At 32.0% G+C, this 18,378-nt stretch overlaps 1 protein-coding gene across 2 annotated transcripts in view; it reads right to left on the reverse strand.

The window, feature by feature from the left end:
• aox6 (aldehyde oxidase 6) overlaps positions 1-7,641 on the reverse strand; it is a 32,464-nt gene extending 24,823 nt beyond the window's left edge. The window contains exons 1-5 of one of the 2 annotated variants that reach the window (XM_023273677.3): positions 7,536-7,641; positions 5,358-5,415; positions 5,158-5,254; positions 2,716-2,824; positions 1,153-1,279 (exon numbers count right to left, since the gene is read on the reverse strand). In XM_023273677.3, coding sequence (XP_023129445.2) covers positions 1,153-1,279; positions 2,716-2,824; positions 5,158-5,254; positions 5,358-5,415; positions 7,536-7,589 — 445 coding nt within the window. In that variant the 5' untranslated portion in view covers positions 7,590-7,641. Of the gene's footprint in view, positions 1-1,152; positions 1,280-2,623; positions 2,825-5,157; positions 5,255-5,357; positions 5,416-7,535 lie in introns of both variants that reach the window. The other variant, XM_055008135.1, reaches the window with a different exon arrangement.
• Positions 7,642-18,378: the final 10,737 nt, after the last annotated feature.

Raw genomic sequence — 18,378 nt, forward strand, 5'->3', positions numbered from 1 at the left:
GCAATCTAATGTTTATTAATTTACATTCTACTCATCTGCAAAGAAAAAATAAGTCATTTAAAGTGACATAAAGTCAGAAGCAGTGATTTCACATTTCAGTTCCTCATTTTTACATAGACGATCAGCCACAACATTAAAACCATTGACATGTGATGTGTTCAACACTGATTACCTTGTTATAATGCAATGTTCTGCTGGGAAACTTTCAGTCCTCGTATCCATATGGATGTTATTTTGACATGTACCACCCACCTAAACATATATACAGGAAAATACACCCAAAATACTGAGCCAAAAATGCACATACAGCAATGCTAATAGTTGTTTAAATGTCAATTTTCTATTTTCAACTCAACAGCCCCAGAGCATGATGCTGCCACCACCATGCTTAACGCTAGGTTTGGTGTTCTTCGGGGTATTTAGAAAAAAACGAGGATTGTTAGCAGGATTACTACTTCAAAATACACTTTAAATAGGAGAAAGAAGAATAAAACAACACCAGCACTGGTCCATAAACATTTAACATTAAACATTTGTTTAAATGTCTCTTTTTCGATTTTTAACTCAGCAGCATGATACTGCCACCACCATGCTTCATGGTAGGTTTGGTGTTCTTGAGGTTACGGATCACCTTCTCTCCTCCAAATATAGATCTCATAATTGCCTCCAAATAGCTCAGTTTTTAGTTTCATCTGACAACAGAACTTTCCTGAAGTAGCAGCAAACTTCTGCCTGAAGGCACCAGACTTATTTAAGTTTGCTGAAGAGTCAGCAGCTGTAGTCAATTGTAATCACTCACAAGGTGGTGAGCTTCCATGCCACTGAGAACATTTGATAAACACAAATACATCAATAAAACTGATGATTCAAGCTGCCGTATGTGCATTTTTGACCTGGTAGATTTCGTCTTATTTCCAGACGACGTAAAATAAATCTGGGAAAGAACCAAAATTAAAGATTCCACCACAGAAAGCTAAGAACTCAAGACTACCATTAGACATGCGGTCTTTACAAATATATATAAACTTTTGTTCATGAGCTGTTTTGGCGTCTCAATTGTGGACCGACACGATACTAGACAAGTGGTTTTAATGTTTGCTGATCGGCGTTAACAGGAAACATCCCAACATCAGAAGATTAGAGCAAACCAACCAGCCAGAGCCTGTGTGATGTCCTCCATGGTTGGCTGAGGTTTGTTCCTCAGCAGAGCGTACATAGACATCACCATCCCCGGAGTGCAGAAGCCACACTGGGATCCGTGAGCCTTGGCGATTCGCTCCTGAAAGCACAACAACAGTGTTTCCAGCTACAGAGCTAATCACGTTTTATTTGTGCTCATTGTTTCCACTAAAAGGTCTCAAGCTGTGCTTCTTTTTAGGAAAATAATCAAAGTGTCACAAGTCTCCAGAGTGAGTTTTTCACCTCAAAATACTTGAAAAATGGTAAATTTCACTGCTCTTTTTAAAACCTACTTGAGTTAGCTCGGAGGCTAATTCAGGTAGGAATGTCAGAAGTGAACTTTTTCATGCTAACCACTTTTACTTTACACCTTCAAGTTTACAACAACCACAAAACCACAACAAAAATGGATTTTCCCCATTCTGGATGCTGGTATCAAACAAGTAGCTCATCAATCAAAACTGTAATTATCAATTTACAAGCTAGAAAAATGTGAAATTAGAAGTTTTTGGAGCTATTTTTGGTCCAAAATTAGTTAAAATATCCTTTAAACAAACTGTTTTGTTTTTACTACAGTATAAAAACCTGAAATAACAAGTAATATGGTGACCAGGAAATGTCAAGAATTGTTTATCTTCAGGTTTTAGCCACTTTTTAAAGAAAAATGTACAATAAAATGCCACACATCCTCATGGAAATGACTAAATTAAGCATTCATTGATCTTAAATTAATGATATAAGTGTCATCTTTAAATTAAGCCATTAAGTTCTGTGATGTTTTGCATGAGAAGCTAGAAGAGGAATGTAAAATCAGGTGGAAAATTGGCCAACAATGCTGCTACAGAAGAGATTTTAGATTATTTTTATGCATTTCTGTGACACACTCTAGATAATGAAAGCATTTTGTTTGCAAACCAGCGAGGTAATTTTCTGGCAACAGATAACTTCAGGGCAAAGGGTGTGTTTTTGGCAGCTGTTTGGGTCCTTGACCTTATGGTTTTATCAGACTATTGCTGTTTATACACCGATCTGAGTGCAGAAAGAATCAGCAAAAATGAACATTAACACGATACAGGAAGAGAAACAGCTGTGATTTTGTAAATAGGTGAATAAATAAAATGTGCATTCTTAAAATAGAGAGCGATAGAAATAGAAGTTTAAATTATGTACAGTTTATTACTTCATTTATATTATTTTTTGACTTCTGTTTCTATCTCTATCAATAACAACCACAATAATAAAAGGCAAAGTTCGTAAAATTAAAAAAAATTGGAGAATTTAGGTTTTAAAAGCAACTAAAACTAGAACAGACGCAAATAAAATGAGGTCAAATTAAAAACCTGAACTACCAAAGAGATAAAAAGGAGTCTAGTTGATATTTTTTCTGCAGGTTGTAGATGTCAGGAGGGTAAAAATAGATTTATAAAGCTCAGTAGAAACAAACCTGCAGTGTCAACAGATCACTTGTGTGTTTGATAAGAGACCAGATCGACAGGTTGTTAAATAAACAGAGCCAGAGCTGATTAGTTGTGAGACCTGGACCGGGTGCGTGGTGGTCTTGGTGCTGCCGATCCCCTCCACCGTGGTGACGGCGGCTCCATGCAGCTGGCAGAGCGGCAGCAGGCAGGCGTTGGCCGAGTAGTGGCTGAATGACGGTGAAGGAAAACACAAGCATTTACACACTTACAGACTGACCAAAAGAATAATTACCAGTAAATGAAATCATTCATATGGCTTCTTCATTAAAACTAAAGCTTTAAGATCTACCTATCTAGGCAGGTTTTTGATGGATTTCATAGATTTTATTTGTTTATTACTCTTCTTAGAAATAATTTTACTTAATGATTTCTCTATGTATTCACATATTTACATATTTCAGTCAATTAATGTACAGTTTATTACTTAATTTTTTATTATTTCTTTTTGTATTTCTCGTTCTTTCTTTTAATAATATTTTATTTATTCATCTTTTTACATATTTTAGTCTAATGTACAGTTTATTACTTCATTTTTAACATTTCTTCTTGTTATTCTTTTTTTCATCTATTTCTATCTATTTTAAAAATAGATATTTATTTATTTACTTATTTACATATTTTAGTCAGTTTAATGTACAATTTATTACTTTATTTTTGTCAGTTCTTATTTTTATAGTTTAACTTCTACTTCTATCTCTATTTTAATAATAGATATTTTATTTATTCACCAATTTACATACTTATTATTCTATTTAATGTGGTTTATCTCTTCATTTTTATTTCTTCTGTTTTTATTTGAGGACTTCTAATTCTATCTCTATCTCTATTTTAATAATACATATTTATTTATGCATCTATTTACATATTCCAGTGTATTTAATGTACAGTTTATTACTTCAATTTTATTATTTCTTTTTTATTTCTATTTAAAACTCTATTTTAATAATAGATATTTTATTTATTCAAATTTACATATTTTAGTCTGTTTTATATTAAGTTTATTACTTTGTTTTTATCATTTTTTTTACTTCTATATCTGTCTCTATTGTAAACATAATTTTATTTATTCACATATTATAGTGTATTTAATCTATAGTTTATTACTACATTTTTAGCATTTCTTTTTTTTACTTTCTTCTTTCTCTATTTTCATAATAGATATGTTATTTATTCACCTATTTACATATATATTATTTCTATTTTTCTCTTTGCATCATTTTCATGTCCATATTTATTATACTATTTAATGGAGTTAATCTCTTTATTTTTATTTCTTATTATGTATTTATTTTTTTGGCTTTGATCTCTATCTTAAAAACAGATGTTTTATTTATTCACCTAGTTACATATTTTTGTCAATTTAATGTATAGTTTATTCCTTTTATATAATTTCTTATTTTGTTTTTATGTATTTTTTACTTCTATTTTTTATCTCTATTTTAAGAATGGATTTTTAAAATCATATTTACAGAATTTTGTCTATTTCATGTACAGTTTATTACTTAATATTAATTATTTCTTCTTCTTACCTATATTTTTACTTGAATTTCTATTTCTATCGATCTGTACTTTAATAATAGATATTTTATTTATTCATCTATTTACATATTTTATTTAATGTAGTTTATCTCTTAACTTTTATTTATTATTCTGTTTCTTTGGCTGCTATTTCTATCTATATGTCTATTTTAAAAACACTTCATTTATTCATAAATGTACATATTTTAATCTATTTCATATTAAGTTAATGACTTCATTTGTATAATTTCTTCCAGTTTTTATATTTTTTTTGTCTCTATCTAATCTCTATTTTAATAATAGAGATTTTATTTATTCACCTATTTACATATTCTAGTCTATTCAGTGCACAGTTTATTACTTCATTTTTATTATTTCTTCAACTTACATATTTTTTTTACGCTGCCCTGTATGACTGGCATTAATCTAAAATCTGTAACAAACCAAACAGCTGGAAAAGTCAGCAGCTTGTGTTTATTTTCATGTTTTAACAAACACGCATGCATTAGGAGGCACCAATGACACGTCAACGTTTATATATCGAATTGGAAAAAGCAATATGACTGTTGTTAGTGGCTGAAACAGCAGCTGAAGATGTGGAAAGGCTGAACATAATTCTCCGTTTGTGCTCCATGGCTTCAAATCACTGTGTGAAATCAAGTTTTACACTGAAGAGGCTGTTTAGAGGCCAATAGAGTGATGGAATGAAACAGATGTTGTGTTGTTTTGGTGCCACGAACAGAAATTCTAACTCCCTCTTGTGTCCTGAAAATCTAAAAAATGTGAAACTGGTTTTTTTTTGTTCAGCATTTTTGGAAGCACGGTCTGTTTTAAGCAAACGTTTGATGACAAATGATTAAAAACAAGTTGCACGAATCACAAGTTGCCTGTAAATGAAGTGGAATACGTTCGTATTTAAGGGCTTTTTCAGTGCAGCGGCGTTCATCTCCAGCAGCTCCAGGCTGGTTAGCTTCAAGGATACGTGAAGGTTTTGGTAGCAGGTTGGTAGCGCGACACCATCACCGTGCACGCTCCACACCCTCCACCGCCACAACCAGACTTAGTTCCAGTCAGCCTCACTGACAAAACGGTCAAGGACACGACAAACTCGGCTCTTATTTGCAGCCAATTACAAGTTTACTGTGCTAAACTGTGATGGTGGAGGTGTGTTTAGAAGGATACGCTTCTCTCTGAGGAAGGACAGCAGCATCGTCTCAGGATCCGCATCGTCCTCCGTCACCTGATTGGATGAAAAATTACTTTTTAACATCCGCGCTGAGACTGTGTTTCAGTGTTTCTGATCTATTAAAATGTGCACAAAGTCGCGTTTTTTCACAACTCAGTTCTACATTTGCAGGATCCACTGTGCTGACATTTTGTTCTTGTTGTGTTTCACCCAAAGATAGAAATCTTGTTTTAATCAGCTTATTGTACAGTTTATTATTTCTTCTTTTTAATCATTTCTCCTTCTTCTTCTTTTATATATATATTTCTGTATTTTTAGGTTACTATAAAGTGCTAGTAAAATGGCAAAAATCTAAATATTCTGATTATAATTAATGGCTTCATTTCATAGTGGCTTGTGTTCAACATGTGTGGCATTTTTTTTTTTTTAAATACATAAAACTGCGTGATCTGGTTGCAAATTAGATCCATACTAGTTAAAAATTCAAAGTTCAGTTTATTTTCATATGAATTTCTGAACAAAACTCATTTTGCATGACTTTGTTTTAGAAAAACTATCAGTGATTCAGTGAGTTTACAGCCTTAAATTATCAAATTAAATACTTTTAAATTAACATACAATCATCTCATGTATAAAGCATTAGTTATAGTTCTGTTTATATGTATTATGTGTTTAATTCTAGATTTTATTATTGTCCACAAGGGTTTCTAAAACTTATAACAAAGTGACAGTTCACTACTAAACTCAAAATATTACTATAAATTAACTTATGTTCAACATTTCCAGCTGTTTTTGTAGATTTAGGATTTTAAAAATACATAAAACTTTCTCTGCAATCCATCAGACTGGTTTCAGATTAGTTTAAACTCTTTCATTTCCACATATTTTACCAAGCAAAAGACACTTTCCTTTACTGTTTAGTAAAAAAACACAGCTAATACAGTAAGTTTACAACCTAAAAACATTTTAATATGTAATATTCAGTCACAAGTTGCTCTGTTTAGTTGTTTATTTTTAAAGGATGGGACAAAGTGCTGGTAAATTAGCAAACCTGAAAAATAATAATTAACATTCCTGTCACAGCAACTTGTGATCAACATTACTGGCTGTTACTGTAGATTTAGGGCTAAAAAATACATAAAAACTGGCTCCATATTGGCTCAAATTCTCTGCATCTGTTGAATTGTATAATTAAACGCCACTCTTCGTGATTTTATGCCAAAAATCGTATGTGATAAAGTAAACTTTTGACCTAAAAATGTAATATTATGAAGTTTTAACTTGATATAGAATGATTTTGTATAAAAGTATTAGCTGTTTATATATAATATATAGCGAAATATGAGATTTGTTGTAGTGCAGATTGGTTGATTGGTTTAGTATTTGTTTCCAGATTGTGTGAATTGGATCCATATTAGTTTAAACTTTCTGTATCCATCTAATGTTTTAAGGAAAAGCCACTTTCTGTGTGATTTAATAAGTCTGAGACCTAAAAATTCTAAATTATGTAGGTTTAACTTGATACAGAATGACTTCAATATATAAAAGTAGTAGGTGTTTATATGCAATATATATTGAAAAATTACATTTATGACAGTGCAGATTGGTTGTTTGGTTTAGTGTTTTTTTAAGCTTTGAAAAAAGTGACAAAACTAGAAAAACCTAATCATTAATTTTCATGACTCAGCGACCTGTTTGACATCACTGACAGTTGTTGTAGATTTAAGGTTTAAAAATACATAAAACTTTCTCTGTGATCCATCTTTTTGAAAGTAAAAGTGTTAAAGGTTGTTGTTTTTCCAGCTGTAAACACAGTCACCCTTCAAATTTCACTCTTCAGGTGAGTTAAGAGTCTCTGGTCAAGCAGCCAATCAGAGAGCTGCCACTGAATCTGACGGGTGACAGAATTCACCGTAACACCCACCTGCTTTCACTTAACGCCACATTCTGATGAATTCAGCTTATTTTTAATTCTCTAAATCGACGCTTCCTTCTGTTTAGAGTCCAAAAAGAACTTTTATCAGTTGCACAGTGAAGAAAAACGTCACCAGGAGCTTGAAAATTGACACTTCCTGCAAACGGTAGCTTAAAAAACCTCGCAGCTAGCAGCTAAAACCAGCTAAATTTAGCAACAACTGCTGATTTGAGAACTTCAACGTTATTTTTTTTTTTACCTTTTTCCCGTTGATAAAGAAGCACAAAGTGTCTCCCTGTTTGCCTGCAGACATCTTTCAAATGCAACCCACGGAGTTGTGAACACAGAAGTAAAGTCTGTGTGAGTACACACGACTACTACAAGGAGAGACTTTCAAAATAAAAGAACCAGAGGAAATACAACTTCCGCTCCTTCGTCTTTATCTGCATGGAGCTGCAGGAGTTCACATGCTAAACAAGAGAAAAAGCTGATAAATGTCAAGAATTTGTTGCTTAAACTACCTATAACTATAATATTTGGCCAATGAATTACTTTATTTGAATATTTTTTTGCAATTTTAAGGTACAAAAATATGTTACAATCTCATTATTTGATCAAAAATGTGTAATTATGTGTGCAGTAAATAGTAAAAATGTGTTTCAGGCCGCTTCAAAAATTAGTTTGAATTAATAAAACAATGCTGTTGCAACAATTGCTTGACGTGAAGTCAACTAAACATTAGAATATGCAGGTAAATCTGTATAGTACAAAATATTGTGGTGTTTTAACCATAAAATTTAATTTAGGTCAGTTCTAAATAATAATATTTAGCCTCAGCAAATTTGTGTAATAAAGAATACTGTCAGGTCAAAACCATAATATTGAATTTATTTAGCTAAATTTGTGTAATACATTATATTGTAGGATGTTAACCTAAACATGTAAATTAGGTTAATCTGTAAAATTAATAATGCTTTTTTATTATTATTATTTTATTCAGTTTGTGTAGCAAATAATTATTAATCCTAATATAGAAATTAGAAGGGTAAATCTGTATAATAAATAACATTGTAGGGTTTGAATCTTAAAGTTTAATTTGGATAAAGTTGTATAATAAATGATTATTAACAATAACATGTAAATTAGTTGAGTAATTGAATAAAATTGTAGCGTCTTAACATTCATTTTTAATTTTGACTCATACATTTGCATAATTAATTATATTGTAGGGTTTTATCCTTAATATTATATGTATTAGAAAATCTGTGCAATAAATGATATTTTAATAAATTTTTTGAAAATTTAATTTAACTTTCTTAAATTTGCATAATAAATAAAATTGAGGTGTCTTAACACTAATAAATAAATTAGTCCATTAAATGTGTGACATAGATAAGACATAGCATTGGGGCATGTTAACATTAATATCTAATTTAAGTCATTTGTAGAATAAATAATTCTGCAGGGTGTTTACACTATTATGTAAATTAATCTGAGAAATCTGTACAATAAATAACATTAAATTAATCAGTTATTTTAGTGCCATGTGTGGGTGTTGAGGATCTTAACCGTAATATTTAAAGTTCAAAATTTAGAAAGCAACTTGGCTCGTTGTCTTATTTGTCATTGCTTCATCTTTGTTCATTTATTTTAAAAATTGTATATAATTACTTACATTTCTATAAATAAAGACATATTGATTTATGTTCAGTCAAGTTTATTCATGCAGAAAATATAAATCAAGATGCTTATTGATTCATTTTGAAGAGCCAAACTAAGATGTTTTAATTTGAAATACAGTACCGCTGGGTTTCCTGTCTGACTCTGCTGCTTGACTCTAACTTGCTGCAGCTATTTTCCTGTGCAGGACTAGAAACTCCCACCAGCAACCTTACCTGACCTGAGGAATACAAAATGACCCAAATTACAAGGAAGTAGCGACTAGAAGAACCACTGAGGAGTCCGAGCATTATGACTTTACACAGTTTATGTACTTATACACATCCACAGATGAAGTATAAGAAGTATATTCACTTTGATGTTCACATTCTGCATGCTGTTGTATAATCAGCTGTATTTCAGATTTGTAGTTAATATTTACCCTGAACTCTGATCAGCTGCCGAGCATCAAACTGTGGCAGAGTTCAGGTTTTTGTGATTAAAGAAACCACCTGATGCATGATTTTAAAAAAATCATTTAGATCAGTTTGCAGTTTAGAGTGTTTCATTCGCTCATAAAGACATTTATCTTAATTTGCAGTTAATAATTTAGAGTTTGATGGTTCTTATCACAACAGAGAATGTGAGTTTGAACAAACAATCATTATAGATATAAAAATGTGGATTTTAGCAGCAGTTTTGTCCACATAAATCATCATCTGAAGGCCTTATCTGTCGCTGCAATCTGATCATTTCACTGAGAGGCAACAAAAACAATGTTGGTCATTGTTTGGAAAAGAGCCACAAGAGGGAGCTAAAGGCAAAGCTAAAGGAAACAGCTGCAGAGGAGTTGAAATGTGAAAGGTTTTTGGGTGAAGCAACAACATAAATGTGTATTAAAAGGCCCTTTTAATGCATTTTTGCTCAATTATCTATTTCTTTTTGAGTCTTTAATTTTGAAAAGCGGTCCTTAAATGATGATCAGCAGGCTGTGAAAGCTCACATAAACATAAATCACAGCTTGTCTTCTTGTTTTTCTCCCTTTTCATGCATGACCTCCCTGAAAATGAACTCTTTGAATGTCTTTTCATATAAATCCCTCTTCACTCTACTGTCCTGATGAGCTCTTATATTAAAAGAATCACATTTATTACACAAAAACTGATTATTTTGGATGAGATCCAACACTGCCACGCATTAGAAGCATTATTTTGCCATTTATTCTCTGAATATTTGACCTATTCTTGAAATTTTGTATTTGAAATGGATTATTAAAGAGCTGTTTTTGCACCTGACTGAGCAGAACATCACTAAAATCAGATGTTAACGTGGGAAAGTCCTGCAGAAACAGCAGAGTTAGCGCCCAGTCGTCCCTGTTTGATCTCCTCCAGGTTTATTTACTCAGCTTTCCTTTCAGGTTGAACCTTTTCTCACAGGATTGAGTTTCTTTACACCAGGTGGGATTCCCGAAGATAAGAAAACCCCTTGAAGACAAACCAAACATGTCCCGCTTTACGACCAGGCTTGTTTTCACTCTGTACGTCTTAAAAATGATGATTTCAGGGCTGTTTTTTGGGCGCTTTGACCTCCAGAGTCGGAGGGTCGATGTGAAAACATTCCTGCTGAATCTGTCGGACAGATTCGGTTTATTTACACAAATCACAGCATGTTTCACAGTGAGATTTACAGCTTAAGATCCAGCAGAAAGGTGGAAGGTTTCAGCACTAAAATGTCCTCGGGCTACTGAAATTCAATTTAAAAACTCTTAGCTGCAGCACACACAGCATGCTAACCGTGGAAACTCATTTTAACAGCTCAAAAACATCAGATACAGTGAAAATGAAGGACTCAATTGATCTAAACTCTGCAATATAAATGAAATAAATAATCAGCAATGGATTAAACAGTTACCTAAAAGTATGTGAACTAGTTTGGAAGCAGCAATGAATCAGATTTTCTGTTACTACTTGCAAATTATCACCTAAAAGTAGCAGATGAAATTATTCACTACAAGTAATAGATTATATTCTTAGCGAAAAGTTTAAAAAAAAGTTAAAGCTAAAACAAAAAAAAAACATTTAAAATAGTCAGATAAAAAGTCCTGCATAGCAAAACATAAATACCATCATTATTTAGCTCACTGTAGCCTACTGTGAGTCAAAAACAGGTGAACAATTAGCTAAAAATAAAGTATGCTAACAGTAATATATGCCTCAAAATAGTGATAAAAATTAATACTAAATAGATCATTTATTCAGTTAACTATAACTGCCAAAATTAGCAAAAGGTTCTCATTAGCTCAAACTAATACAAATTAATAAACACTAAGAAAAAAACTCAACACAACCTGATTAAATAGCTAAATGTGCTAAAAAAAAATTAGCTAAGAGTATTGCATGTCCAAAATTAATGGATTTAATGGTTAGTCAAAACAAAAAATAAACTGGTGAGGTCAAATAAATGGACTTAATTGTTTGCTAAAAGGAATAAAATGGTCACATAAAAAGTGACTAACAGTTAGCTAAATGTAAAGTATGCTAACAGTAACACACACACACACACACACACACACGCACATATGTATATATATATATATATATATGTGTGTGATAGAAAGTTAAAACTAAATAGATTAACTAAAATGAGCTAAAATTACTCTTTAGCTCAGAGTAATACAATATTTAAATGGAATAAATGTTAAAAATGTTAGCTAAAAGTAATACATGACAAATATTAACAATAAACTAATATTAAATGAATTAAGTGGTTCGTCTAAAGTAGAAAAGTTAGATTGCTAAAATAAAATAAAAAAATCAAAAAACATAAATAGTGAAAAAAAATCTAATGGAATTAAATTGTTAGATTTAAAAAGTAACATGAGTAGACAAAAGTAATTTAAAAAAAAAACCACAAGCACATAGAAACTAATACAAAAAAATTAGCTGAAAGTACCCAAGTTAGCTTAATTTTTTTTACATGAATGATTGAAATACTAATAACAAACTGACACCAACAGATTAAATAAATAATTAAAAGTATCGAGTCAGTAAGTGTTTGCTGAAAATAATATAAACAAAGTTTTAAAAAATAATAGTAATTAAAAAACCTTTTACTAAAGGAGTTTAATTGTTAGCTAAAAGTCATGAATAGCCAAAAATAATGGAGCAAATATCAGCTCAAACTGGAGGGAAGAGCAGTTAATGAGAAGTTTGGAATGAAATAAATAGCAAAAAAAAAAAATTGGTCATTTAAATTTCTAATGAGCTAAAAGTAATGAATATATATATATAAATAAATAAGGTAGGATCTGTTCTCTTTGACCTCTGTCTGTACATAAAGTACAGAACAAGCTGCTCACGTACTCCAGAGTTTATTTATCACTAAGTGGTATTATTAAACACTAAGTGGGAACCGCCATGCAGAGCCGGTCATGTGGGGGTTTGTTTTCCCTTCATACCAAGTTATTACAGCGACTATCATCCGTCATCAGCTGGAAAATAAACAAACATCTCCTGCTTCTGCTTCCTGTTTCTGATCAGATTCCACCTCAGCGATTAAACGTGGCTTCAGATGTGAGTCCAGAAACTCTTCCCGGGTCTAAACCTTAATTTGCAGTTGAAGCTTTTGTGGCTGATCTGCTCTGAGGTTTCACATCAGACTCACTGATTCCTCACTGGAAACTCACTCGTCTCCGGACCGTTTTCCTGCTAAAGTGCAGCCTGCATGTTCCAAGTGAGCAAATTACCACGTTTATTTACGCAGTTGGCAATTAAAAAGTCAGAGCAGGAGGGGATGTGAGGAGGAAAACGCTGGAAAAACTTGGAAGTGATTTAAAACTGGAGACAGAGAAGTACTTAAACGCTCTAATATTCATGTCCACGGTTGTTTTATGTCATGTTAGCAGTTGATACTGTGGCTGAAAGCTTCATGAAACACAAAAAAAGGAGTTTTAACACAATTTAACACACTAGTTTTACACTCTGGGGTAGATTTTGCTCCTTATGTGTCCTAAAACATTAAAAAAAAAAAAAAAAAAAAAATTCAGTAAAAGCTTCAATTTACAATTAGAATCAGTGAAAATGAAAGTTAAATCAAAACAAAATGAAGTTTAGAAGTAAAAATATAGAGTAAAAATATCAGTACTCAGGTGGTTGTAATTAACTTGAAGATTTACATTTCATGATGAAATGTTTTTTAAAAAGTAAAATTAAATAAAAATAACAGTATAAATCTGGCAGCAAATGTGCCTGAAATAGTTCGAATATGCTGTTTTCAAGGTAAATCTGTGTCATTTTTATGCTTTATTGCTTCAAATTTGCTCGCTCTTAAAATTAATTTCATATTTCAGAATATAATTTGACAGTAAATGACTCTAAATGTGTATTATTATTTTTTCTTTCAATTAACAGCAAATATCTGCTGTTTTTGCTGAATAAAAATAGATTTTTTTGGTCAAACTTTGCAAAAAAAACCAAATTATTTCTTGAAAAAAAAAAAACTAATTTGCCAAGGTGACAGGTAAATTATTATATTTGACTGTGATTTTACGAGCTATTAACTATAAAACAACAGTTTTCCAACAGCTAACATCCATAATTTTTCAGTAAAATAACACAGTAACAGAATCTATTTTTAAAGCCTAGCCTCATCACTTTTTAAATGCAAATTAATGCTTTTTTCTGTGAGTTTTCCATTTATTATCTGTAATTTAAGAAAATCTGCTAAAAAAAACAACAGTAAATTGTTCAAATATGCCATTTTGAAGGTAAATCAGTGTCATTTTTATGTTTTATTGCTTAAAATCTGCTCACTCTTTAAGTAAGTCTCACATTCCAGTGTGTAATTTGACAGTAAACGACTTGTTGACTCCCTCTGTCTCTAATTAACATGAAAACGAGCTTCATGTTTGGAGCGAAGCGTCGGCTCTGACTCCGGTTTCACCCTGCGATGGATTATCCTGAACCGAAACACACCGAGGCAGAGAATGAGGGGAGATTCAGAAGCAGCTGGAATTTGCATTTTAATGGAAGCGCTGATCTGTATGGAGCTATTGATCTGTTCCGAACAGAGGGATGGAAATTATGACGCGCTGAACGCAGAGTTTTGTGAATGCAGCAGCTCACATTTCTCTAAATCCTTCTTTCCTCACAGCAACAGTCCAAATTCTCTCAGTATTTACATGAAATGTTCATTATTCCCAAACCGCCTAATGTTACCTAATGAATGATGCAAATGTCCTGAAGCTGCATCTTTATGGAAGATAATATCTGGAGACTCAGTGGCTCAGATTAGACCTGAAGTTACTGAAGATGGTAAAAGTTGTTTTATTATTTAACTGTGGACGGAGGTTGTTAGTTTACCTGCAGCACAAATTATAGATGTTCCCTGCTTTGTCAAATTTCAGAAAATAAACTGAAAAAAATATATAATTTAACCATAAATAGTTAACCACAACAAAGACCAAAATTGTAAATTGTAGGTTTACAAATAATATTTTGTGCTTTCACAATATTTGACTGGAAAATCAACCGTTTTTACTGTATAAATCAGCAAAAAAATACTCTTATTTTTCAGATATTTGCCATTATTTAAAAGCAAAATGTATGTTATTGATTGAAAAAAAAATTCAATAATTTTATTTATAACTTATTGTCTCATTTTAAAAATCACAGTTAACATTTTATAAAATCACAGAAAAAAGTAAAAATTTATATGTTGACTATTACCAAAACTACAAATAATGTCAATATCAAAACTCACTGTTTCTATGAATGGTTATTATTTTGTAATTTTATATATTTTTTATGTTTATTGGTGAAATTACACTTTATATTTTAAATGTATTCAACTCTGCAAAAAAAATTTTTTTTTCAACATATTTGCTGCTATTTGAAATAAAAATTATATATGTTAAGGACAGAATTCTTCAAAATTATTTTCAAACTGTTATTTTTCCTATTTGGTAAAATTACAAATAATCATTTGCAAAACAATGCAAAAAGTATTAAATAAAACAAACAAACAAAAACATGCCAATGCTGTAAATATGTTCACAAAAATCTATGTTTTAATAAACGGCCATTTGTTCTTTTACACTATTTGACTGAAAGATTTTACTTTTTTTTTACTGTGTTTAAATCAGCAAACATATTATTATTCATACAGATATTTGCTGTTATTTGTTACTTTAATATTTAGGGTGAGAAATTATTTTAAAATACTTAGATGATATTTAGTAAAACCGCAGTTTAATTGATATATTGACTATAAAAAACAACAAAAAAAGATCAAAACTGTTCATAATATCCATATTTTTAAATAGTCTGTAATTTTGTAAATGATAATTTGTTGTTTTACAACAATTGACAGTAAAATTACACATTTTTACTGTGTTGAAATCAATAAAAAGATCATTATGTTACAGATATCTGTTGATATTTTCACATTTTCTTTAACAGCTTTTACGGTATTCTACTGTTTAACGTGTTTTCTGGCACCCTTGTTGCCGATTTTATTTTTTTTTGAAGATTTTTTACAGTGTACTGATGACAAGCGCTTTAAAAGACAGGAGTCAAGACTCAAATTTGTGCTTAGAAAATACAGAGATCAGCACTACGACAGATCTAGACCTGAATTTGTAGAATACAGACCAGAAGGTCGACAGTAGAGCCAGAATGAGGTCATCTTTATTGTCTCAACAGATTTCCACTTGATCACCAGAAAGACGGGTTTGAACTCATAAAGTCTCTGTTGACTCAACACCAGCTGACCTTACTGACAATAAACAATAAACTGGAATCAAGCAGCTGATTGTGTCTGCAGCAGGTTGGACACCAGAGATGAAACTCTGAATGTGATCTAAAGCAAAACACTGATTAATAAGACTTTTAAAGACTTCTCAACAGATGCAGTGGGTCTGATTTGGTTCTGTTTTATAGAGATGCTGTGTGGTCATTCAGTTGTGTTTTTACGCCTCAGGAGCGCTACTCAAATCGCATTATATTGTTCTGTGATCTCAGTATAATAGCAATAAAGCTACTACTACTATTACTACTACTCTAAATGTCAACTCAGTTTGACACGTCTTTTTAAAGTAGTTTCATTCTTAAACTGAGAACTCATTCTAAGTGAGAGCTGTATTAAGAATTTTTTTTTTGATTATGTATATGCATCTACTGCATTTTTTGCAAATTGAAAAGAGCAGTCAATTTGGAAAAAGAAATTAAAAGCAATCTTCAGTATTAAAGCTCAATGTTTTGCTAACCCATCCATCCACCCCAACCTCCTCCCTGTGCCAACTAACTTCTATAAAGTGCTGATGCTAAAATTGTTGAGCGGTTGAGGTTCAGATAAGAGAACTTCTGTCATAGATATTACAGTAATAAACACAGTTTGAAATGAGAAACAAACAGCAGCCTCCATGTCACTGTATGATTGACTGTCCATCCACCCCAACCTCCTCCCAAAGAAAACTTAAAACAAAACTGATTCTCTTCTAAAGTGACGATACTAAAGGTTTGGTTAGGTTGACGGAAAGATCATGGCTAAAATAAATACTTTCTAAGGTTAGAGGACTTTTGTGACCGTGGTTGCAAGAATACTGTCATTTCATTGTCTATTTCACCTGTCCATCTACCCCAACCTCCTCCCCACACCAACTAACTTTTATGAAGGTTTGCTTAGGTTGAGGGAAAGGATAATGGCTAAAAGAGGTGTTTTGTTGAGGTTAGGGAACTTCTGTTGTCATGGTTACAGTAATATAGTTTAAAAACAGATGTAAATACAAGGCTTTGATGTCATTGTTTTTTGTTGTTTTTAGTTTTTTTTCACCTATCTATCCACCCCAACCTCCTCCCAAAGAAAACCTACTTAACTGACTCCTTTCTAAACTTTCTAAACTAAACTAAAGCTTTGGTTAGGTTGACAGAAAAGATCATGGCTAAAATAAGTGCTTATCAATGTAAATATTTTTGGACTCATCCATACACCCAGACCTCCTCCCTTTATTGATTTATATTGAAAAAAACTCACAGGAGGATTTAAATTTGAACCAAAAATGTGTTTTTGTTTGGCTTCGATTTTCAAAAATCCCCATAAAATTAATATTTCTATTTGCTACAAAGACCAGACCTGATCTGCATAATTCAAGCTCTGATTCAGACAAAAGCTTTGTGCCGTCAACAAAAATCCGACAACCGGCTTCAAACACGCTAAAATAATCACACTCATGCACATTCAGCACCATTTTTCAGGATGTTGGCGTTCAAAGCCTCAGCGGAAACGCGACAGTCTTCGACTCTGGACTGCGAGGGTGGAAGTGTGAAGGATTATCATCCAGGAGAACACAGATAAAACATAAAATCCCTTCATGACCACCCACAGAAACACGGAGAAAAGACGGCGAAGAAAACAAATCAGATAAATAAAAATACAGCTGGAAGCTTCACGCTCTGTCAGCAGTTTGAAAAGCAGGCAGCAGAATCAAATTCTCCTGAAAACGCAGATGCATGTATAACTGCCGCTCGGAGATTTGGGTTTTTGAAGTAGAAAAGGAATGAATGAGGCTCTAAATGGGCTTTCTGTCAGGTTTCTTCTCCACTATATTGTCATAATAAAGAACATTTATGGGTGTAGGTTCTGTTGTACATCAACAACTGGATGATTATTTCACCAGCTGCTGAGGTTTTCAGTTTTCAAAACTCACAGTACAGAACTACATGGAAACGCTCCTACACAGGTCTTATCAGCTCGAAAACACATGTTAAATTACTTTACAGACTCCTTAAATTACAGGTTTACGTTTTTAGATGTAGAATGCCAATGATTTTCCTCCATTTTTGTGCTGAAGGGAAACTTTAAAAAGATTCTTCCATCACAGCAAACAGTAAATGGACTGATTTATTCCAATATGACTGTAGAAAAGTTTTTATATTTCACAAAGATCAAAGCCACCTAAAGTCACTGGGGTTTGATCATCAGTTTTTGAGTAATTTCACTGCTAATATACAATTTCTAATCAAGCAGCTGAATTATTTCAGCTAGTTTTATGGCAGGACTTTGTCAAAACTTACTTCAAAGAGCTTTCTATTTTGCCCACATGGTGCATTTTCCTCAATATAGTTGTGTGTAATTAAATTGCATACAAAGCCTAGTAGAATTATACCAGGATTAGTATAAAGCTTGGTGTTATAATATTTAGTACAATAAAACTGCCATTTACAGTCTTTTTTGTGTATTGTACTGGATGCAGGAAACAGAAAATTTAGGCCACTGAACCTCTAAATAATTAATCTTGTCAAGACACATTAACTAGACAGGACAAATAGTAAAGTAAGGACACCAAGGACAATAAAACATGGTTTGATCTCTAAGACAAAAGCACATGAAATCTCATAGTATGAGTAGTTTGTCATCAAGAACGCCAACAGAAGTTTTCAAAAATC

This window comes from Amphiprion ocellaris, chromosome 24, assembly GCF_022539595.1.
Source record: "Amphiprion ocellaris isolate individual 3 ecotype Okinawa chromosome 24, ASM2253959v1, whole genome shotgun sequence".
NCBI classification, from domain to species: Eukaryota; Metazoa; Chordata; class Actinopteri; family Pomacentridae; genus Amphiprion; species Amphiprion ocellaris.